The sequence below is a fragment of the Bacillus rossius genome, chromosome 6, assembly GCF_032445375.1.
Source record: "Bacillus rossius redtenbacheri isolate Brsri chromosome 6, Brsri_v3, whole genome shotgun sequence".
Lineage (NCBI taxonomy): Eukaryota > Metazoa > Arthropoda > Insecta > Phasmatodea > Bacillidae > Bacillus > Bacillus rossius.
Window position 1 is genome coordinate 478,741 of NC_086334.1, and position 23,838 is coordinate 502,578.

General features: G+C 38.3%; 1 protein-coding gene across 1 annotated transcript in view; it reads right to left on the bottom strand.

Moving 5' to 3' along the window:
• LOC134533355 (lactase/phlorizin hydrolase-like) overlaps positions 1-23,838 on the bottom strand; it is an 87,259-nt gene that overhangs the window by 15,841 nt on the left and 47,580 nt on the right. Inside the window, exons 4-13 of the mRNA XM_063370876.1 lie at positions 22,884-23,006; positions 20,454-20,634; positions 18,523-18,617; positions 16,056-16,203; positions 15,699-15,859; positions 13,625-13,759; positions 12,463-12,569; positions 11,352-11,478; positions 1,720-1,912; positions 881-1,014 (exon numbers count right to left, since the gene is read on the bottom strand). Coding sequence (XP_063226946.1) covers positions 881-1,014; positions 1,720-1,912; positions 11,352-11,478; positions 12,463-12,569; positions 13,625-13,759; positions 15,699-15,859; positions 16,056-16,203; positions 18,523-18,617; positions 20,454-20,634; positions 22,884-23,006 — 1,404 coding nt within the window. The remainder of the gene's footprint in view (positions 1-880; positions 1,015-1,719; positions 1,913-11,351; positions 11,479-12,462; positions 12,570-13,624; positions 13,760-15,698; positions 15,860-16,055; positions 16,204-18,522; positions 18,618-20,453; positions 20,635-22,883; positions 23,007-23,838) is intronic.

Here is a 23,838-nt window from a genome sequence, read left to right on the forward strand (position 1 = left end):
CGGTCAGTAGACAACGCGACTGGTGTAATGGTTGTAGGTCTGCTCACAGCGGTCAGTAGACAACGCGACTGGTGTAATGGTTGTAGGTCTGCTCACAGCGGTCAGTAGACAACGCGACTGGTGTAATGGTTGTAGTTCTGCTCACAGCGGTCAGTAGACAACGCGACTGGTGTAATGGTTGTAGGTCTGCTCACAGCGGTCAGTAGACAACGCGACTGGTGTAATGGTTGTAGTTCTGCTCACAGCGGTCAGTAGACAACGCGACTGGTGTAATGGTTGTAGGTCTGCTCACAGCGGTCAGTAGACAACGCGACTGGTGTAATGGTTGTAGTTCTGCTCACAGCGGTCAGTAGACAACGCGACTGGTGTAATGGTTGTAGGTCTGCTCACAGCGGTCAGTAGACAACGCGACTGGTGTAATGGTTGTAGGTCTGCTCACAGCGGTCAGTAGACAACGCGACTGGTGTAATGGTTGTAGTTCTGCTCACAGCGGTCAGTAGACAACGCGACTGGTGTAATGGTTGTAGGTCTGCTCACAGCGGTCAGTAGACAACGCGACTGGTGTAATGGTTGTAGGTCTGCTCACAGCGGTCAGTAGACAACGCGACTGGTGTAATGGTTGTAGTTCTGCTCACAGCGGTCAGTAGACAACGCGACTGGTGTAATGGTTGTAGGTCTGCTCACAGCGGTCAGTAGACAACGCGACTGGTGTAATGGTTGTAGTTCTGCTCACAGCGGTCAGTAGACAACGCGACTGGTGTAATGGTTGTAGGTCTGCTCACAGCGGTCAGTAGACAACGCGACTGGTGTAATGGTTGTAGGTCTGCTCACAGCGGTCAGTAGACAACGCGACTGGTGTAATGGTTGTAGGTCTGCTCACCCCGATTGTCTTGAGCGCCTTCACGTCCTCCTGGTACTTGTGGTAGGAGTCGCAGGCCACGTCTCCCGTGTCGTGGTTGGCGATGCACTGCGGGTTTGTGTGGACCAGCCGGTCCCAGATGCTCTCTCCCTTGCCTGCCGACAAGTCCATTGGTTACCACGTCATTTAGACACGTGAACATTCACTTGAAACGTTCTCCACTTCACGGTAAAATATTTATTTATTTACTTCCCGCGTACATTTAAGCCAGGGGCCAGTTTTCAACACTCACATTTAACATATTTTATCGGTCTTGTAGGTAGATAAAGATTTGCGAATTTACTTCGTGATATGCTAACATTAAAATAATTATACCTTGTGCTGCATCTAAATTTATTACGAAATGTTATACTATATAATGAAACGGCTCCTATAGTAAGCGAAAAATATCTGGAAAAAATAACTAAACCCGGCTTACCACCTGATTTTCAATTAGAAATTTTATTAAAATACTTCCCGTATTGTTGAAATTCATTAAACAGTTAATTATATTAAGTTTTCCCCTTGCATTGCGAAATTTGGTTTTCGTCATCCGTCATAGATGGCAGCACCGTTGTTACAAATTTCCGTCCCATACTACTACTAAATGCTGTACACGGTTTACATAAATATCATGTCTATAGCAGATTATGCTCGATGCTATCCAGCTTAAGTAATTCAAAAACATATATTTTCTCATTAATAATAACAATATGTGCTGTTAACAGTTTGATATTTATTAATTAATATACCTGTGTTTGTCTGTAATACCGGGTGTTTCATTAGCTGCTAGAAGAACATGGCTCGTGCTGCGGTCTCACCGTTGGTGTTCCAGGCGCCCTCCACCTGGTAGGCGGCGCTCGACGCCCCCAGCATGAAGCCATCGGGGAAGCGGAGGTTCCTGGCGGCTCCGCCCCCAACACAGCCGCCCCCGAACACAGCCGCCACCAACAACACACAGCTGTAAGCATTCATGGTGGCCACGGGATGAGAATGTCTCGCGACTCTCCAACGTTTTGCATTTTATGCGATGCAAGCTTTTGTTTTGCCAACTGTACTTTGAGCGGCTTTCACAATGGGAAAAGGTGTGTCTTATCTTGTATTATTGTTTGCTGGGAATTGTTCACGATGTGCAATACTGAAACGTTCATCAGCTGCAAACACTCAGGTAGGTGATTTAACCTCTTTGTGACCCGTGCCAGAGATAAAACCAATTAAAAACACTCAAGCTTTGCTGATAAAGTTGACCTATCGCTATCGTATCCGGTCAATCACGTGATCAGCTGAGCATTAAAGACGCGTTTTCACCATGGTAACAAGAGACCTCTCTTGTTAGGTCAGAGCTATGTGGGGTATATTCGTAGGGTTGCATTTGAGGCAGTGGAAGCACAATCCAAGCACATCAAAGGCTTGCTGAGACGTCTAGAGTAGGTTGATGGCCGATGTGGGCAAGAGAGAATAATTTTTGTACTCAAGTTAGGATTTTGGTAACTAATGAATCATAGGAAAATAAGTCCTGTGGAGAATTGAACTGTGTTGTATTATGGGGCATAGATAAATATAAATTAGTTAAATCTATGTTATTTTGGCTCTATTCAACAAATTCACAAACTAAATTTCAAAATTTTTAAATTAGCATGAATATTTATTATTTAAAATGCGCGGCAATCTGGTCAGATAGCTACAAGTTAAATGTCATGTGACTGTTTTTATGCGGGATAAGTGATAAATATTTGTTATGAAGGCCATAGCTATTGATTTCACATATTAGCTGTAGATAGCGTTTGTCATGATTGCTTTGATGGACTAATTAGTGGAAGGCGAATGTATTCAGATCATATTAATGTATTTATTTTTATGAGGAAGATAGAATGCAATATAGCAACTGACTCCCAGCCAGAAGTTGAAAAGGAATTCGTTTTTTGATCCTGTTGCATGGGAGAATACCTGACTTTCAGCTCTGATTTTATGGGTTCGAGAACAATCTCAAACATGGATACCTTTAGGATTAGTTTGTAAGCCACATCCAGCAAGCATTCTTCCATAAGGAGAAGGCAATACTGGTGGTCTATAATAATGGCTCCAAGCCCTCGAGTTGCAGTGTAGAGCCGAAGCCGGGATTCGCCATATTGTATAACGTTTGACTTTTACCTTGAAATCGGCGGCTCTCTCGGATGACCTATACCTTTGACCGCCAAATAACGACCAAAAATTCGCTAAATTATTCAAAAATTCGAATTTTAAGGAAAAAATTTACAGAAAGATTTTAAATAACTGAAAATTATAAAAATAAAATTAAAAAATTTAATCAAGAAATCATATTTTTAAATTCCTCAAAAAAGTTTTCCAAATAAAAGAACAAAAAAATGCTTAAATTTCGTAAAATTTTAAGCACTCAAGCTTTGACCACTTGGATAATATCATGGACTCCATTTTGGATCCTGCCATTTGTTTTCTAGAACCTTCAGCCATCTGTGATTCTAGAAAATTCCGTCATCTTGGGTTATGACGTAATGTCCACCATTTGGAAACCGATTTTTGAACTATGATATTAAATTTTCGTAATTATTTTGCAAAATAATCTGAAGAAAATTTAAAATTTATAAAATAATATTTAGTGTGGAACTACCAGTGGACATTTTGACTCCTCATTTTAGTTTGAATTCTCGTATGCGTACAAGCATACAAAAAATGTTCAGTAACCGAGTGTAATAACGACTTGACATGAATCGAAACTTAAGACTGTGCTTGATGCATTACAGGTAAATGATAATGGTTTCCACTTGGTGAAATCTACAATTCGTGGAAAGGTGAAAGAATACTATTAAATAAATTCATGTAGCGAATCAAAATACATTAGTACTTTTTCTAGGCGATATAAAGCAGAACATAATAAACTTGCAGATGAAGTAGAAACCCACGAATCTTTAAAATATGACTTGTGGTTGAACTGTGTATATTGCAAACAATATCCATTTGAGAACCATAGTGAAGTAGTGCGCTTTCAAGACAGTGAACACTCCCATTTATAATTCCAACTAAATGAAACAGTCTGTTAAACACAGTATCGATAAACTCTGTTGGGAAGAAAAAGACTATTTTGGAAACGGATCTTGCTGTTCTCTGTCTTCAGTAAACAGATTGGAGCTGAGGATTACTCAGTTCAAGCCAATGCCGAACTAAGTGGTTATTAAAATTTTTTGCAAGTTTTCATGTCGTAAAGTACAATTTACGTAATAAATAATGTTTGCAAATGTTTTTTTTATCTATTGTACCAGAAACCTAGACTTTAATGGTAAATTTAAATTGATAAATTTAATTTAAATGAATTAGAAAAAAAAAATATTTTTTGGATAATATATATATATTTTTTGAAATTGCTAAGGATCTAACTATGGACTGAAATCAATCTATTCAATATAAATGTTAATATGTGAATATTTAAATGATTTTTATAACTTTTTCTGAATTTCTAGGTTAATAATTACAGATTCTCAATGTGGCGCCCAAGATGGCTGACAAGATAACGGATGCTAGGAAAAAATCTAGTGATTGACACTAATGCAGTATAGTGGGTAAAAAATCTAATATGGTGGAAGCACACTCTAGCAGATGAAAACAAGATGGCGAATCTAAGATAGCCGTCATGACCTCTTACTGGTTTGCGTAATACAGATTCCTTGCTATTAGTGGTGGGGGGTCAGTATGCTGGTAGCCTCCGTGGAAGAAGAACACATCACCATCTTTTTGTCCTCACCGGATTTGAACCGAGGACTCCAGATACTAAGACGTAAGTGCTTTTTAAATTACAAATGTCAAAATTTTATTTAAAGTGTTTTTATAATTAAAAAATTTCCTGTTTTTAAGATGATAGTTGTTGTTATTCAATATGACGGGGTGTCGTTAAAATTAAAAATTACTGAAATCAAAATGGTGGACATAATGTCATAATTCAAGATGGCGGATACAAAACTGTTGAATGTTCTAGACTCCAAGATGGCAGAAATTTCTAGAAAATAAAATGGCGGAATCCAAAATGGTAACCATACACTATCCAAATGAACAAGGTCATTCATTACCTCAGATACTTGAGTTTTTTTCAATTTTAATTATTTTAAGCCTCCTTTAGGATTTGTATTTCTTTTAAAGCAGAAATGTTTAGTGGAATTAAGAATTTATAGTTTTTGAATGTTTTATTGTTTATAGAATATCATCCCTTCAAAACTGATTTTTTTTTATTTTTCAGATTTATTTGATATTTTACGGTAGGAATTTGTTTGTAAAAATAGAAATTTTTTAGCAATTTTTGGTGAATGTTTTGCAAATTTTGAAGTCCAAGGTGAAGGCCATCCAAAACGGCCGTAGGGTTCACGGTCGAGGTGAAATGTCACCCGAGATGGCGGCCGTGACGTCACAACCCAAGATGGCGGACCCCGGCTCCGGCTCGAAGCCTCTGTCATGTTCTACCGACACTAAGTTGCCAGAATAGTACAACTATGGTAGGCACCCGATCATCTGCATCCATCCAGATGCTCATTAGTAAAAAAAACATGTCAGTTGTTGGAGTTGAACCTGTGACCTTCCCCACATCAGGTGACGCTTCGGTTGTCACGGTTACCAGAGGTCCTTACATTCCGGAGGTCTCAATGCTTCACTATGGGTGGTAATATGCTAAGGTTTTGCAATCATTATAACAGGTAAAAATATATTTAATAAAATGATATATTTTTGCACTCAAAATTCAAGAAGAATTAAAAACACCCTCAATTATTTTTAAATCGTTCCTTGTTACTTATCACAACGTGGAACGTGCGTCCTCACATGTATCTCCAGGTGGTACTCAAGGTCCGACACATATAACGTAATCTCTAAATACCAACTGAAAAGCATAACGTCATGCAAACAAGCGTACACGAGCCTTTACTGATAGCACATACACGCGTTATCAAGTCCGATCTGAGATGGAACCGTTCTGAAAAATATGTGCTTGATAACAACTTATTTTATAGATAGCTATAACAGAGCCCAGAAAATTTTTCTTCAAATCAATTTCAAACTTTAAAAAGTAAAAGTACAATAATATTTATGATGTTAAATTCCTGCGGCGTAGTAAATTGAAAACATATAAATTTGCACACGAATTATTACTACAAGAAAGTAACTAAGTAAAAAGCTACAGTAATTTGATGCTATCTTTGAAAGATTTGTGCAATGGGAGTGCATGACTTGATGTAAGTTTTTGGACATACGCCATTGCTAAGAACTTTTTCTGTTGAAGAAAAACTAAAAAATAAAAATAAAGAAAGAAATAAAGTACCCAAAAAAGACAGAAAAATACAAAATTAAGCAAAAAATTGCTGTTGTCAACAAGGATATAAACACCACAAAATATTCCTTAACAGGAATATGGTCAACAAACAAACAAAAACAAAAAAAATGTACTAAGAGAACGAAAAAAAACCCACAAATGATGACGACACAAAAATATTGAACCCAAAAAAATTCAGCACAACGGTTGAAACGAAACAAAAACACGACAAAACAAAAAGACGAAACAAACACAATAGTTTTCCAAAACAGAATAGGACGATAAAAAAAACCCACAAATGATGACAACACAAAAATATTGAACCCAAAATAATTCAGCACAACAGTTGAAACGAGACAAAAACACGACAAAACGAAAATATGAAACGAACACAATAGTTTTACCAAAACAGAAACAAGCGACGTTTCGGGAACTGCTATCTGCTCCCGTCCTCAGGCAGAGACGCACATGGTACGGAAACACAGCAATGGCGTATGTCCAAAAACTTACATCAATTTCATGCTAAAAAACTATCTTACCCCGTTCACACCACCTTTGGTGTCAAAATTATAAAAGGATAAAAAAAGTTACGTAATTATTTATGTACATGATTCGTCCTCGGTTTTTACCTTTACGCTTAATTTGCTTCGGAGATATATATATATATATATATATATATATATATACATATATATATATATATATTAATTTAATAGACAACAAAAGCCTTTTTCACTCTCTTTGAAGACGAATGTAGAAATTATGTTCAAAACCTACTTTGTAAAGCATTATGCAATTTTTGTTCAGTTTTTTACCTCTCACTTAAAAAATTCATGATTAATTTGTTTATATTATTTGTTTTCCTTTTGCCTAACTTTAAAGTGCAACTGCAACTACAGAATTCAGTTCCTTCCATGTTCTACTATGAAACATTATTCGCAACAGCAACAGCCACACCAAGACTGATCGTGTGTGGAGAAGGCGTAGGTTCAGTCCAAACTGTCAGGTTGGACTGTTGGTTTCGTACTGAGCACCTGGACTGATCGTGCGTCCAGAGGGCTTCAATTCCATTCAAACTGTCAGTTCGGAACTGAGAGCTGCACTGATCGTGTGTGAGGGGCCTTTTTTTAAAAAAAAAAAAAACGTATCCTGGTATTTGATTTGTGTGACCTCATGAAACCAGTGAAACGAAGACTATAATTTGGATTTATAGCATTTTTGGCACTGGGCTATTTTGGTCGATATGTTTTGCAGTTATTTCACAGAACTATTTTTGAACTTCTAAAGATTCCTTAAGGAACCATTTACCAAGAAATATAATGCAACACTACAAGAAAAATATTGTAAATCTGTAAAACAGTGTTATGGGGTGAAGTGCATCTCTCTGACCTATTTAACGTGAATGATTGCCTTCACTTAGCACTTAGCGACTTTGAAGCCTGGGAGAGAGATTACCGGCGTTGCAGTTTCCTGAGGTATAGCCACCTGTCGTAAACAGCAAACGAAGTGTCGTAGTGTAAAAAACCCCTACAGTGCCAGGAAGTGACTCATAGTGACATCATAATTACGTCAAAGGAAGTCGGCCAAGTTTGCTGGTCGTCTAGGCGCACATTGGAGATCATTTGAGGTTCGCATATCTTGGATGTGAAAGGGGCTTCTACTAGAGCTACTAGAAGCCCGGAGACGCGCTCTTCGGGAGAACATTCTGCCGCCCGACGCTGCGACTCTTCAAGAACGTCACGCTACCCGTCGTGCTATGACAGCCAGAAACTGAGTCGAAATTGGACTTAACAGTTTATGCAAGCAAGTGGAGTTGGTGCTAGAATATTTTCAGGTGATATCTCAGCAGGCCCATGTGGAAAATATTCCAAGTCCGGGATTGGCTTTAACTTTTCACGAGTCACAGTTGGACATTGAATTTTCAAAAAAGGCTGTGACTTTACAAAAATGGGCGGTTGGCACATGTTGGCTATTGGCTTGTCTGGTCGTTGAGCTGGTCGGTGGTCGGTGTGGCAGTTGTGTCATCCATTACTTCGGACTTAGACTTTCAGGCCCGGCACGCGGAGGCTACGTTCAGTTACGTAGCTTACGTAAGCGGAGTTACGGTTACGGTTTTGAAAATAACACCGCTATGCTGGAATCCTTCCTGCATGAAGGGGCAAAAATTGGGGAGGACGAGTTTTTGGTGAATTTCAAAAATAATACTGTGTGTTTACAATTGCATGCGATGATATGTATTACGGCCGAGCGAGAGGAACGAGTGTGATGCACTCCGTGATTACCGGGGTGGCCATGAGCTCGGCGATAGTGACGGTAACCCAGGTGTTTGATGACGCTTCGAGGGCGCCGATGCAACCTGCTCGCTCGCTAGTGACATGTCTGCAGCTAGCTGTGCCAGGGGGAAGACGGGGCGAGTCCTCAGGGAAGCGGCTACTCGCCTCCCACACCAGCGGAGCAGCGAGTAAAATCGCTGGTGACTCGCGCGCGCAGAACGAGTCTCGGTAACTCGCCCAGCGAGCCGGCCATCACGATCACTAGTAGCTGCTGAGTGCGAGAGGCGATAACCCCGCGGGCTTTCCTTTGCGACTGACGTCTGCAAGTTCCGTACAAGCGGCTAATTAACATTCGCTTGTGTCCTGAAAATAATATTTTAAAAGAATTACAGTAAATAGGATAAACCCATGATTGTTATAGTGCTGATAAAAGATTAACCATTAATTTTTAAAATGATAATTCGAGTAATAGTTTGTGTTTGTTATCTTGTATTTGACAAGTAATAAGCTGCTTCAATTTAATTTGTAAATGATTATTGTTACTTAAACAGTTTAAATTAGCTTCTTAAAATTTGATTATAAAATAGTTTAACGTAAATTATGACAGGCTATGTGCCGAATAGGATAAGATGTTAGTGCACGATAATGATAACCAGTTAATAAAATATTTTCAGTGCACAAAAACAACAAAATAAAGTGTAAAATATTCAATTGTATTGTTTTTTTTATATTTGTTATGCTCATAGTTAACATATTTGTTACAGTATTGGCTTGGAGTGATCTCGGTGCACTAGCTAATGGAGGCATTCACAATTTATGTGAAGCAAGAGCCACATATAATACTTTGTGTCTGGGTTGTATATTATATCTTGTGCTCCTTCATGAATAAAATTGTACATGAACAGACGCGTCCCCTCTATGGTTTTGAGGTCTAGAAAAACTCACCCAGTTACCGGGGATGGTAACAACATTTGGCTATGGTTATTTTTGCATATATAGGTTGTCTCGAACTCCTCGCAAGAAATGATGTTGATAGACAACACAGGTATTAAATTAAAAATTGTAAATCCGGTCCCAGTGCAACAGCGAACACTTTTTTTTTGTAGCGATACAACTGCTTTCATGTAAATTTACAAATTTATAAATAGCTGTAATTTTACATGATTATTTCAGTTCCATTTTCAAAACATTTTTACATTGTTTACAGTTGGAACTTTGTACTTAATACAAAAAAAAAACTTTTACATTTTTTTTATTATTTCATAAAAATTCTAAACCTTAAATTAGTGTCGGAGGCTAGATATTATAATTTTTCACTTACATAATTCTTAATTTTAATACAGAATATCTCCTTGCAGTGATGAAAAAAAAACGCCACTTCTGTCGTCACATCTGATATTGATTTATTTACAATGACTAAACGGTTGAAAAATCACCAAATAAATATATTCTAAAGAAATGCTATAATTTTATTTATTGAAATATTTCCCATTTAAACTCAAATAATATTAAAAAACCAAATACTTAGCTCTATTCCCTAATTAATTTTGTACTATCTATACACTTAAAGACGTTTTATAGTTTGTCATCCTACGTAGATATCTCATAGCCACACCTTGCTAAAGTTTAAAAAATCCTGATAACTTTATGAGAGTCTCATCATTGGGTTTTTTAAGGTAATACAATAATATTATTTTTAAATAGTGATTTAATTCGTTGTGAACAATCAGCACTGAAAATGTGGAAAAACAACGATAATACTATCTAAAAGTTAACTTGTTGTTAAGTTGTTTACAACTATTCATTACATGTAAATGTATTTATCAAAACAGAATCCTCGATAAGATAAATATTCTTTTGAATGGTTCTTTACCATCACGTGAACATGTAGTGTATGAAGAATTGTAAGATAAACGTTAAGAAAATATGTTAGATTTGAAAAATAAAATTTACTGTTGAAAGTAGGTTGAATATGTTGATAACATTTTATTTCCAAATTTCAAACAAATTAATTTGGATGTAATTACTTTTGGTTTATTTTATTTTGTTAAATGTAATTACTTTTGGTTGAAAACGTGTGATATTAATCCGTAATAAATATTAAATTCTGATCCTGTGGATTACCCCAAAAAAAGGAAATCTTTTCTTTAAAACAGATTTTCATAAATGATTCAAATTTCCTGATATGATTTATTCAGATTAAGATTCGTTATGTTCTTGAAGATAGTGATGAAGAGTACTTAAAAATCATTTTTCCTTTAATAATATTTAATATTCACTCCAGCTGAATACAACTTTCTTAAGAAAATAAAACACAATTATTATATGTTTAGAAATAACAGCCTTTTTGTTTAAGTAACTCCTGTTTTTATTTTTCCACCAAATTATCTGCAGTTTTCACTCATTTGTGTTACCATTTCATTCACGTCCAGCTTGTCAAACATTGTCCTTTGGTAATTTTTTTAAAACATCCAGCGAAGCATTTTTTGGCTTCAATTAACTTATTATCAAAAAAGTAGCCAAAATGTTTGCTACATATGTGAAACAAAAGCGTGTTTAAGCAAAATTATAATAAGGACCGTGATTGTTAAAAACCAGTTGAGCTTCTAAGGTTTATCATGCAGGTAGGAAGTGACCCTTGTAATGTGCATCACTTCAGAATTTAAGTTTAATTTTGAAGGGAACAAGTGATAGTAAAAGAAAACAGACCTTTATAATATTTTTTTTCCTGTAGTGAAATATTTAATGATGTATCATAGTGCAAAAATGTTTTCTGAAAAATTGTGAAGAGTATGATGATTTTCCCCTTCGTAAACCTAACCAACGTCTTGGCACTTCAAGTCTTCACTTTCAACTACATGATCTATGTTTCTTTGTCCAGATATTCTTCCGGAAGTTTTCTGTTCTTGATGATGGACGCGTACACCTTCGAAGAGTCCTTAGCGGTTCTCGTCCTTTCCGGATCGCTGAAGTTCACCCGGTACAAGCCGAACTTCGCCCTGGAATCAGACGAGAGTCCAGTCATCACTCTGCCGTCTGACCAGCTCGCACCCAGATCCGTGGACTAGTCGACTGCGCAAGTCATGTGTCGTTGGAGATGAAGAGCAGATAGTTTGGAGAAGGCTTGGATCAGCGGTGGAATTAAGGACGAAAAAAATGCGCCTAAAGAAAACTTATTAATTAATTGTAGTGTAAAATCTATTTTCCAAATGAGTAAGTATCCCTAACACGTTCTGAGATTACAATAGGTGAATGAAGACATCAAATTATTCATGAACTCACTGTTTGTGAATGAAAATATTTAACTAGATTTTAATACAGTTACTTCAAAATGTGCATAAATGCAAACATAGACAATCCAGCAAAAATATTTCTTTGTTTTGCTAGGAAAGACTGAATTTATAGAAGTTATATTTATTTAGTAAAAATTATCATTTATTATATCAATTATTATATTTAATATGTGTTATTAAAATTCTCATATTTAACTCCAAATTTAAGATAGTGAAAACAGCTCAACGTAAGTGAAACTTCACTGCAGATATTTTAACATTTTATAATTTGATTTTGTTAACTCTTACATATTTTTGACTGACATGCACGTGAATTTCACTGATTCACCAGTCATACACCGTCGTTAACATAACTTGCACTGGCTATAAGCTAATTTTTTTATTCATTTAGCATTAAATAATTAACTAGCATCAGCTTCAAACATTGGAAAGTATATATAACATATATTAGAAAGTTATGGGAGTAATATTTATCAGTTAAACATGTTATGTAAAAATTGACAATAAATGCTAACAGACAAAATATATTTGAAAATTCCTTCACATAAATGGCGAATAAACCAAGGTTTTTGTTTTATTAACTTATATAGTGAAACGAGTTAATGAAGATTTGATTTTTACAGAAAACGATAGTTCTAAAACTTTTGGACTCTTTGAAATTAAAGAAAATTGCTCAGTTTGGATACTTACGTGTAGCCTTCTGCCCATTCCAAGTTGTCAATTATGCTCCAGGCCGTGTGACCTATCATAGTTACGTTGTCCTGGTAAACCGCATCCAGTGCTGAAGCCAAATAGTTCTGGAAGGGTAATTAAAGAAAAAGAATATGGGTTCTTCCAATAAATCCTAACAATTAAGAAGAACGTTAGTGATACTTAAAAATATTAATTTTATATATATTTTTTCCTTTATGCGAAATTATATTTCGCTCTCAGTCCTTGTTGAAAATTTAATTCCAAGTATGATTTTATTAATACATTTTCACGATAAAAAAATAAGCCAAAAACATTCAGTGAATTGTTAACAACGAACTTAAGTTACTGAATACTATTTATTACGTCAGGGGGCTTTAAGTTTTATAAAATAAAACCACATATAATGAGTTGTCTTCTGTTTACTCAGTAATAGGAGAACATACTGTTAAAGTAGTCTGTTAAAAATATGTACCACAAATTTGAGATTCTGAACGTTTTCAAAGCCGCTGTTGGCAAGGATCAATTCATAAACTAATAAACTTGAAACTACATTCAATTCCTGTGTTCTTTGACAATGTAAACGTCGGTCAAAGCAAAAATTCGCTTAGTTTATGGACTTTACTATTCTCCTCCCCCGCTTAGAATCTTGCTATGAAAAATAATTCGCTTTACTGTATTAATGGCGCTACGAATGAAAATGTGTCTTATGTTTACCAGATATGATTAAAAAATGCTTAATTGTTTTGTTCACTGCGCGTTCAACACAATCTTAAATTAAAAAGATTTTTTTTTAAACGTAAAAGTAGCATTTTCGCATTTCGGAAGAATTGGCAGCTGCAATTATAAAACAAGAGGTTATTCATGAGACTAATAAATCAAGCAACTGATTTCCTTATTTAGAATAAGTCATATAACTAATAGTATGTGTAAAAAAAAATATAAATCTCAACTCCGTTTTAACTACGTAAATAGTTTGTTTCCTACATTCATCGTACTGAAATAAACTATGACGTTACCCTCGTTTAAACGCGATAATATAGGGTTGTAATCTTAATTAAATATTTGACTTCCTTGACGTAGATTTGACAAGCGAAATACTAACAGTGCATGTTTTGCTATTCTAAATATATAAAAACATTCCGTGCACAATGCTACTTACCACGTAGTACCGTGTTCTCATTGTGTCATTGAGTTCTCCTGTGTCGCACCAACCGTTCTCAGTTACGAGAATAGGCACTTGGTTGTAATTACGAGTAACCCAGTTGAGCATTTTCCTCATCGCAAATGGCGTGTACTGCAAGCAGGTATACATTGGTATGAACATAATACTTAATTTAGTTATATTAATAATAAAACAATCTATACCTGGATTAAATTATAGTGCTACAATTGTTTTTATCATAGCTTCTAAATTACTCTTTAAGTGTAACAAGAATATAAATAATTTTAATACAGTATCTATCAATACCCTGATGATAGGAGCACACAAAGTAAACAGAAACACAAACCACTCCATATATATATACACATACGTACACACACACAACCGATGTGCGACTCACTGACTCACTCACTCATCTATACAAATTCTAACCCACTTCCAGACGAGCTAGAAACTTGAAGGTTTTACAGGAGGTAGATCTCGTCCCGTAACCGACGGGAAAATTAAGAAAAAAATAATAATTTTTAACCCCTGGAAAAAATATAAACTATCAAAACATATCAAGCCAGGCCATTATAGCATTGCTGTAGACATGACAGTACGATCGGAACAATGTTTGTTTATTTGTAAGCCATGGACATAGACTACAAAAACACGTGAACACAGAAAAAATTTTTGCTCTCTTCTTTGAGCGACATATTGTTTGCTGCGGAAAGATATTGAAAGTCGTCGAAAATCCGCGAGACAAGTGATGCTAAGAAAACCTAGCAGCTTATGCTGTACCTAGCACTGTAATAAAAGTTCTTAGTACGAGATTCTTGTGTTTATTTCACTTTATTCTTTATTTGATGCGTAAATGATTTATTAACAAATGCAGTATAAGTGTTAGGAATTTTGGCTATGTCATATTTGTTTAGGTTATGTTAGTGACATTTCAGATATTTTACTGCACTTCTCAGAACAAGGCGTACTCTAAAAATACTATTTATATTTTTAGAGAAGTGCTCCTGCTCTATGAAATTAGTAACATAATTATTCTAAATATTGCACTATATTATGGACATGTGGGGTGCCCGTATCCATAAGTTACATACAAATCAAGTTAATTTTGTTGACCAAAAATTTTAAGCGTTACTAAAAACTTTTGAGCACGAATAAATTATTTCAGAACTTTGGAGTAATACGGAAAAACAGTTATTAGCTTTATTCATCTTTTGTGTTTATTCTTGTGGTTTCTCTATGGCACAAGTTCAAACCAGCAGTGACGAATGTCCAATGAAGATTGTAAGAACGAACAAGTTTTCATTATTTCATGCTAGCCGTATATATTTTCTGAAAGAGTTGTGATTATGTAGCAACTTTAAACTTTTGTTAGCTGCAAAATAAAACTTGCGAAGATATTTGGCCCATTAGATGTAGTAATGAAATCGAAGTAAACTTGTAGTTTTCCTTTGAACCAGTCGTATACTACGAATACTTTATATAACAAACCTTGATATTTAAAGATAATTGATTGAAAAATATTACTAGAAACTCAAAATGATTGATTCTCACCTTTCGCGTAAGGAGAGCGCCAATATTTCATAGTAATGATAAATATAATATTTTATTTTGGTTTATGTATATATTAGCTAATCTTAACATCCACTGAAGATATCAAGAAATGTAAATCTCAAATAATTTAATAAGTTAGTTTTCATTTCAAGGAATTATAAAATAGTGATGAAAGAAGAAACTGGGTATGTTATAGCTTGCAATCTACCATAAATACCACGTGCTTCACCAAAAATGTACATGTATTCCACTGAAAGTAGTCTGGTGATGTACATTCGGCTTCAGTGCCCGGTATATAAAAAGGCCCACCTCCTATCATAGTAATGTTAATTCAAATACCAGCAGGTTCTTCCCTACATTCTCCTACATTCGGTCACAGTTACATTGAAAAATCCCATTTCACATTAGATACAGCGATGATCATATACTGAGTAGTAAACAAAATACACTACGATATCAAGAATAATAATTCATGGACTCAATGTGATATTTTTGGGCCTGGACCCTAGTAACTCACCCTGAACCGTACGAGTGAACCATGAGGCCAGCTCGGGTCTTTCTCCACCACGAGGTTCCCCATGTCGTTGTCCATGCTGATGCCTGAACTGCTGACATTCGAGCTCGGAGCGCTCACTAGGTCGGATGTGTACAGGTTGAGTCCGAAAAAGTCATGTGTGCCTGTAAAGAGGCACGCGCTTACACCAACGTGCTGAAGGGAATCATTTTTTTCTTTAATACCACAAATTATTTGCTAAAAGTCCATATGATGCAAGCATTGCAGGAAGTTGTGAATTTTGACTCGTGTTTCATTCTAATGGTTGATTACTATTCTCGTTACTGTTAAGTTCGTTAGCTAAAACATGTACTGGATTACCTCGGATGTAGTTGACCCAATACTCGCCGAACTCCGGCAGTCTGGACCTGCGCAAGCCCTCTGCCTTGCTGTTGTTGGCGACTCTCTCCTTCATGACGGCGGGGTAGTCTCCCTCCTGGCTGTAGATCGGGTGTGCGAACCATCCCAGCTGCAATGACACACCTTACTGACACCTTGCATGTTACTATCTACATGCAAGCCCTCTGCCTTGCTGTTGTTGGTACTCTCTCCTTCATGACGGCGGGGTAAACTCCCTCCTGGCTGTAGATCGGGTGCGCGAACCATCCCAGCTGCAATGACACACCTTACTGACACCTTGCATGTTACTATCTACATGCAAGCCCTCTGCCTTGCTGTTGTTGGCGACTCTCTCCTTCATGACGGCGGGGTAGTCTCCCTCCTGGCTGTAGATCGGGTGCGCGAACCATCCCAGCTGCAATGACACACCTCACTGGCACCTTGCATGTTACTATCTACATGCAAGCCCTCTGCCTTGCTGTTGTTGGTACTCTCTCCTTCATGACGGCGGGGTAGTCTCCCTCCTGGCTGTAGATCGGGTGCGCGAACCATCCCAGCTGCAATGACACACCTCACTGGCACCTTGCATGTTACTATCTACATGCAAGCCCTCTGCCTTGCTGTTGTTGGTACTCTCTCCTTCATGACGGCGGGGTAGTCTCCCTCCTGGCTGTAGATCGGGTGCGCGAACCATCCCAGCTGCAATGACACACCTCACTGACACCTTGCATGTTACTATCTACATGCAAGCCCTCTGCCTTGCTGTTGTTGGTACTCTCTCCTTCATGACGGCGGGGTAGTCTCCCTCCTGGCTGTAGATCGGGTGCGCGAACCATCCCAGCTGCAATGACACACCTCACTGACACCTTGCATGTTACTATCTACATGCAAGCCCTCTGCCTTGCTGTTGTTGGTACTCTCTCCTTCATGACGGCGGGGTAGTCTCCCTCCTGGCTGTAGATCGGGTGCGCGAACCATCCCAGCTGCAATGACACACCTCACTGACACCTTGCATGTTACTATCTACATGCAAGCCCTCTGCCTTGCTGTTGTTGGTACTCTCTCCTTCATGACGGCGGGGTAGTCTCCCTCCTGGCTGTAGATCGGGTGCGCGAACCATCCCAGCTGCAATGACACACCTCACTGACACCTTGCATGTTACTATCTACATGCAAGCCCTCTGCCTTGCTGTTGTTGGCGACTCTCTCCTTCATGACGGCGGGGTAGTCTCCCTCCTGGCTGTAGATCGGGTGCGCGAGCCATCCCAGCTGCAATGACACACCTCACTGACACCTTGCATGTTACTATCTACATGCAAGCCCTCTGCCTTGCTGTTGTTGGTACTCTCTCCTTCATGACGGCGGGGTAATCTCCCTCCTGGCTGTAGATCGGGTGCGCGAACCATCCCAGCTGCAATGACACACCTTACTGACACCTTGCATGTTACTATCTACATGCAAGCCCTCTGCCTTGCTGTTGTTGGCGACTCTCTCCTTCATGACGGCGGGGTAGTCTCCCTCCTGGCTGTAGATCGGGTGCGCGAACCATCCCAGCTGCAATGACACACCTCACTGACACCTTGCATGTTACTATCTACATGCAAGCCCTCTGCCTTGCTGTTGTTGGCGACTCTCTCCTTCATGACGGCGGGATAGTCTCCCTCCTGGCTGTAGATCGGGTGCGCGAACCATCCCAGCTGCAATGACACACCTCACTGACACCTTGCATGTTACTATCTACATGCAAGCCCTCTGCCTTGCTGTTGTTGGTACTCTCTCCTTCATGACGGCGGGGTAGTCTCCCTCCTGGCTGTAGATCGGGTGTGCGAACCATCCCAGCTGCAAATAAAAGTCTGATACAAGTGCAAATCAAATTTTCTTCACAGAACTTCTAAGGAGTAACCTAACTCGTACACAGAAAAATAGTAAGCTTTTAAATTATCTGGAACCGCTGAGTTGACATACAAAATTTTTTCATATGTGACGTAAGCAAATTTTGTATTAAATTGTATGTAAGAATTTCTTAATTTATACGTAAATTACATGTTTACTCTCGCCGGGAAACGAACCGAGGACCGAGATGATTTCGATAACAAAACATTAGAAGTAAACAATTTGTTTTTATATTTTTGGGATTTTATTTCGGAATTTTTCGGTTGAAAATTAAATATTTGAGGTTTACGGTGAAGGTCAAGGTCCAGGTCGAAACGTGCCCTCCAGAGTCTATTTGGAAGCTTGCTCGTGGGTAATTTTATCCTTTTTGGCGACATTTCGAACTGTCGAATTATTCTGGAATAAAACGAGAATTTTTTTCTCAAAACGGGAATTTTTTCCACGAAATAGGGATATTAATAGATTTTGGGGAGTTTTGATTCATTTATGAGGAATTTTGATGAAAATGATCACCATGACGTCAGAGCGATCGGTTAGGTATATTGTTATACACTTACGTTAAACTGAAGGTATCTTTCTGCTGCTTCAATGTCAGCTGTCGTGTTGGTTTTCGGCTTGGCATAGTTAATGTTGAGAGTGATGCTAACCTTTCCTGTGAAAAAATATACCTATATATAATTTTTGCGATGCGGTAAATAATATCTTATAAAAAAGTTATTATAAATACATATTTTATTATAAGTTATTATAAATACATATTTTATATTATAATAAAATATTATCTCCATTCTAACTTATCCATTGTTTAAACGAGTTACCATATTGAAACAAAATAAAAACATAAATAATTTATACTCATATCCATTATTTTACAGATAGTCGAAATCTTAATTAATTGAAGATACAGCTAGACTAGTTGCACCTGGTGACACAGAGTCTATACATATTGAAAGTTGTTGTTACGATTAGCATTTTAATAAAATCCTGCTCTTACTCTTGTTTCAGGACAATCGGTTTTTGCTAGCCTCATACACAAGGCAATTAATATTGAAAATATTAGTAGAGTGGAGTTTGAGTAAAACATATAATTTTAATGGCATGCCTTGTTATTCATAGGGACTGACCGCTATAAAATTGTTTCCCATGTGAAATAATAATATGTTTTTAGATTTTAATATTTTGTTCTTTCATAATGACATCAACTGTAATAATACACGCTATAGACACCAATGGACAAAGAAAAAATCCAAACAATAATGAAACTTATAATAATGAATTATCAGTGGTGCGCAACATGAGATGTTTACTGTACACCAGCCGTGTAGTGTCAGTGCTCGCCAGGCACTGCAGGCCGAGCGAGGGACACAAGCCGTGTAGTGCCAGTGCTCGCCAGGCACTGCAGGCCGAGCGAGGGACACAAGCCGTGTAGTGCCAGTGCTCGCCAGGCACTGCAGGCCGAGCGAGGGACACAAGCCGTGTAGTGCCAGTGCTCGCCAGGCACTGCAGGCCGAGCGAGGGACACAAGCCGTGTAGTGCCAGTGCTCGCCAGGCACTGCAGGCCGAGCGAGGGACACAAGCCGTGTAGTGCCAGTGCTCGCCAGGCACTGCAGGCCGAGCGAGGGACACAAGCCGTGTAGTGCCAGTGCTCGCCAGGCACTGCAGGCCGAGCGAGGGACACAAGCCGTGTAGTGCCAGTGCTCGCCAGGCACTGCAGGCCGAGCGAGGGACACAAGCCGTGTAGTGTCAGTGCTCGCCAGGCACTGCAGGCCGAGCGAGGGACACAAGCCGTGTAGTGCCAGTGCTCGCCAGGCACTGCAGGCCGAGCGAGGGACACAAGCCGTGTAGTGCCAGTGCTCGCCAGGCACTGCAGGCCGAGCGAGGGACACAAGCCGTGTAGTGCCAGTGCTCGCCAGGCACTGCAGGCCGAGCGAGGGACACAAGCCGTGTAGTGCCAGTGCTCGCCAGGCACTGCAGGCCGAGCGAGGGACACAAGCCGTGTAGTGCCAGTGCTCGCCAGGCACTGCAGGCCGAGCGAGGGACACACCCCGGGTCGCTGAGCCTCACAACCCTGAGAGCAAAATTATCTAGAGATATAAAAAACATATGCGTGTAGTCCAAGCGCGACAGAACTGAAACTTCTAGCTTATTATATTATTAGGTATAAGAAAATAAATTCTCCTTGGCTTAGGTCCTATATAAAAAATTATGCAAGTATGCGAGCGCTAAATGATGCTATTTCTCAAGTATACAAGTGTGCAAGTGTAAAGTATACAAATATCGCTAATGTGCAAGTGTGCAAGAACGAAACAATACAAGAACATAAGGTTGCTCTGCCGTTTCACCCATCACGTACCTAACTATTCACCTCATGCGATCGGAATTTTCGTAACGCACGAAAATTGTAGCCCCCCTCAGCAAAGAAGATTCACTTCAAAAAATATATTTTTGAAAAGGTCATAAATGCGATAAGACAGCACAGCGGAGGCACCTCTCTGCGCGGCGCGGAAGTGTCGGTCGTAGAGGCGGTAGGCGCGCGCATGCGCCTTGAGCACGTTGTGCGCCACCAGGTACTCGCCGACGCCAGGCGCCGAGACGCCCGGCGCGAAGCACTGCGAGTGGTAGCCGCGCACGAAGGACAGCGGCTCGTTGAAGGTGATCCACCACTTCACCTGCCGGCACGCGCCCAACACTCACATTCCCCAGTTTCAGTTACATTTGTACATAACATTGAAGGTAAACTAACCTAGTTTATCTTACAAATGTTCAATATGAGCATCTTTATTATACGGCACACATCGAACCTAAGGTCTCATTTTTTCCACTCTTTGGTTAACAATTCTGGAGTAATATAATTATTAGCCTCTACAATTCCGTGCCTCAACTCTGGCAATTCATTAGGTAGCAGCGGAACGTAGTCAAGATCTTTTATTAAGCCCGAAAGGAAAAAAAATCGTATGGCGGTATGTCAGGTAAACGTAGAGGCCAGAGAAAAAGAGCTCTGTATTCTAGACCATTACGACCAACCAGAGGTCAGGGTTCGACGTTCAACCACTCTCACACAAATAGATTCCAATGGGGAGGGGCTCCATCCTGTTGCCAAATAAAGTTTACAAGTTCGCCCTCTGCTAATTAAGCTCAGGAGTAGCCATTTTACGTAGGTGGTGCTGCAAACGAGTAAATAACAAAGCAGTACTCGCGTATGCGCTTATCTAAAACGGTTTGAGTTACTTTTTTTATTGTAACTTTAAACAACACTCTACAACGCTTACAGTATATACTATTAAATTTTATACCCAAGATTTTATTTTATGGTCATACAGTACTTCAACACGAGTTTCAGCTGTGCAGGACTCTGTGGATATGTTATAAATATATCTATATATACTTGTTTAGAATAAAAACAATTTTTTGTGAGGTGCAAAACAAACATTCCCAGAGCACTTTAGCTGGTAGCAGACACAAACATTTCTCTGTAAACTTCTGTATAGATAAATAATGTAGTTTTTGTCAATTAACTGCATAGGTACTAGTGTTTAGATTTCTGAATGCCTTTTCTTCAAATCATTTTCCTAGAATTATTTTATTGACTTATTCTGTCTTCCACTTAACCACTTAAATGTTTTACAAAGTAAATGTAAATTGATAATAAAACAAAATGTGCAAAACTAAGTCAACATAAAGAAAAACAACAACCGATAAAATGATAAACATACTAATGCCATACAAATCAACTAAACAAATTAATATAAGGTATAAAAATAGTATAAATTAAAATATGGAAGCTGCTAATAGTAACTTGAGTAGTCTAATAAATTAAAAAAAACGAAATTAAAAAATTATAATAATAAAGTGTTATTATTAAAGACAATATTAATAAAGAAAAGAGGTTTCAAAGTATGCGTAATATTATTTTATCTATAGTAAAAAATGTTTTGTGATTTTTTCGGCCAACACTAAGTTATAATACATGCAATATTTATTTAACATTTATACGTGAGGTAATCGGGTCGGTTTTTACATAAGTTTAAATGGTAGGTTGAAATTGATTGCAAGCGTTATGGAAGGGGTAGGATTTGTACAACCCTTTTATTTCCTTGCGCCGTCGCCCATGAGCTCACGCACATTGGACTTGCCTCAGGTAGGAGCCGGGTTCAAATCACGGTTTACCGAAGTCACGTCCATGCGCATGTTGGGATTGTTCCTTACTATAGACGACGTACACTTCCTTTCAGATTTATCTATACTGTGTTCGTTTAATGCGAATTTCTCTCACGACATTAATGTCACAAAGTAAAAATACATTTAAATAAAAAATACCCACACCTGTATCTTTGTCCATAATTTACGCGAAGACAACCGATAAATGGAAGTTAATAATTTGGCTTTCACATATTGTCGGCATCAATATCTTTAGAGACGGGTGAGGTATGAGAAATATAAGCTGAGTAACGATGGCATTATACATAATGATGGAAGAAATAATAGTTAGCCAAGAAGATGACCCACCGGCTCACAGAAATTTCTTCCGAGTTTTCCTTTTGCTGTAATCCTAATTTAACCCTAATTCCTTAAAGGAATAGAGCCCACTATGCAAACTGGGTGTCCATAAATATTTTTTTGTGAATTAAACTTGCCATAGATCGTGGGGCGAATTAAAAATAAATATTTTATTAGCCACAAGAATATTATTGGTTAGTGATAACGAAATAATGTTGTCACCTGAAAAGAGAATACATTAAGATCATTATAAGATTATTTAGTCACGCAATATGCAAAATGAAGAGTGGTTTTCCACCTTATCCATTCACTGCAGTCTCAAATTACAACACAGTTAACTACCCGCTTAGTCGTTGAACAAAATTGCGTGCAATCAACTGCAGTAAACGTGAAACGAAATGATTGAAGAATGGTTGGCTACCCTGTCTCCGAAGTGGGTGTACAGAAGCCTGGCGTAGTCCTCGAAGTAGTCGACCACTATGGAGTTGGCCATCCCGCCGAGATCCTGGATGTGTTGCGGGAGATCCCAGTGGTACATGGTGACCTGAAACAAGTCACTGGCTGTGCCTGCCGCCATCCGGAACACTGTCCTCATATACCGTCAGAGACACATCCGATGAGCACGTATCATACGATGCGTACATCTCGTCAAAATATCACACCGTAGTTGAATAATAGTTGATGTGACGAAGCGAGCCAGGCAGGTTTGAAAGGTACACTGCTGTCAGCTGGAAGAAGGAGGATGAAGATGGAGCATCGCCGGGCTGCCCGTAGCTAGAGCCGGTCACTGGCTCGTTTGCCCACCGCCGAGAGAGAGTTTGTATGAATTATCAGTAAAGTTATTTCGTACTGAAACTACAGTATTTATGGATAAATTTATGGCATGATTAATTTTTTTTTTAACTTTTTTCAATGGCCAAGTTTTTTTTTTTTTTAATTTTTGAAAGGCAGGATTTATAACAGGATTTCAGTTGTTATTTATAAGGCCTGGAGATATTACCCTGCAGCCAGGCAATGTTTGTTATGTACGATTTGAATATAAAATTGTTCTAATTTATGGATATTTAATGCATTGAAACATTTTTCCAATAAAATGTTGTGGTTCCCAACTTGAAATGGACATCATCATGCATAAACGTTATTAGTTGTTTAGTTAATCACGTGGAAAATTAATTATGCCTGTCTATAAAAATACTTAGTAAATTTTTATTTAAATATTATTTGTATATGTTTTATAAACTATAGACAGTAACTGAAAGTCTCACTGCTAGCAAACAATTTGTCTTTGGAAAATATTTGACAATATTTAATAATATTCATAATTTCAAAGAAATTTATTATTTCTTAATTCCGACCTTAGCTGCCGGCGAATAGTG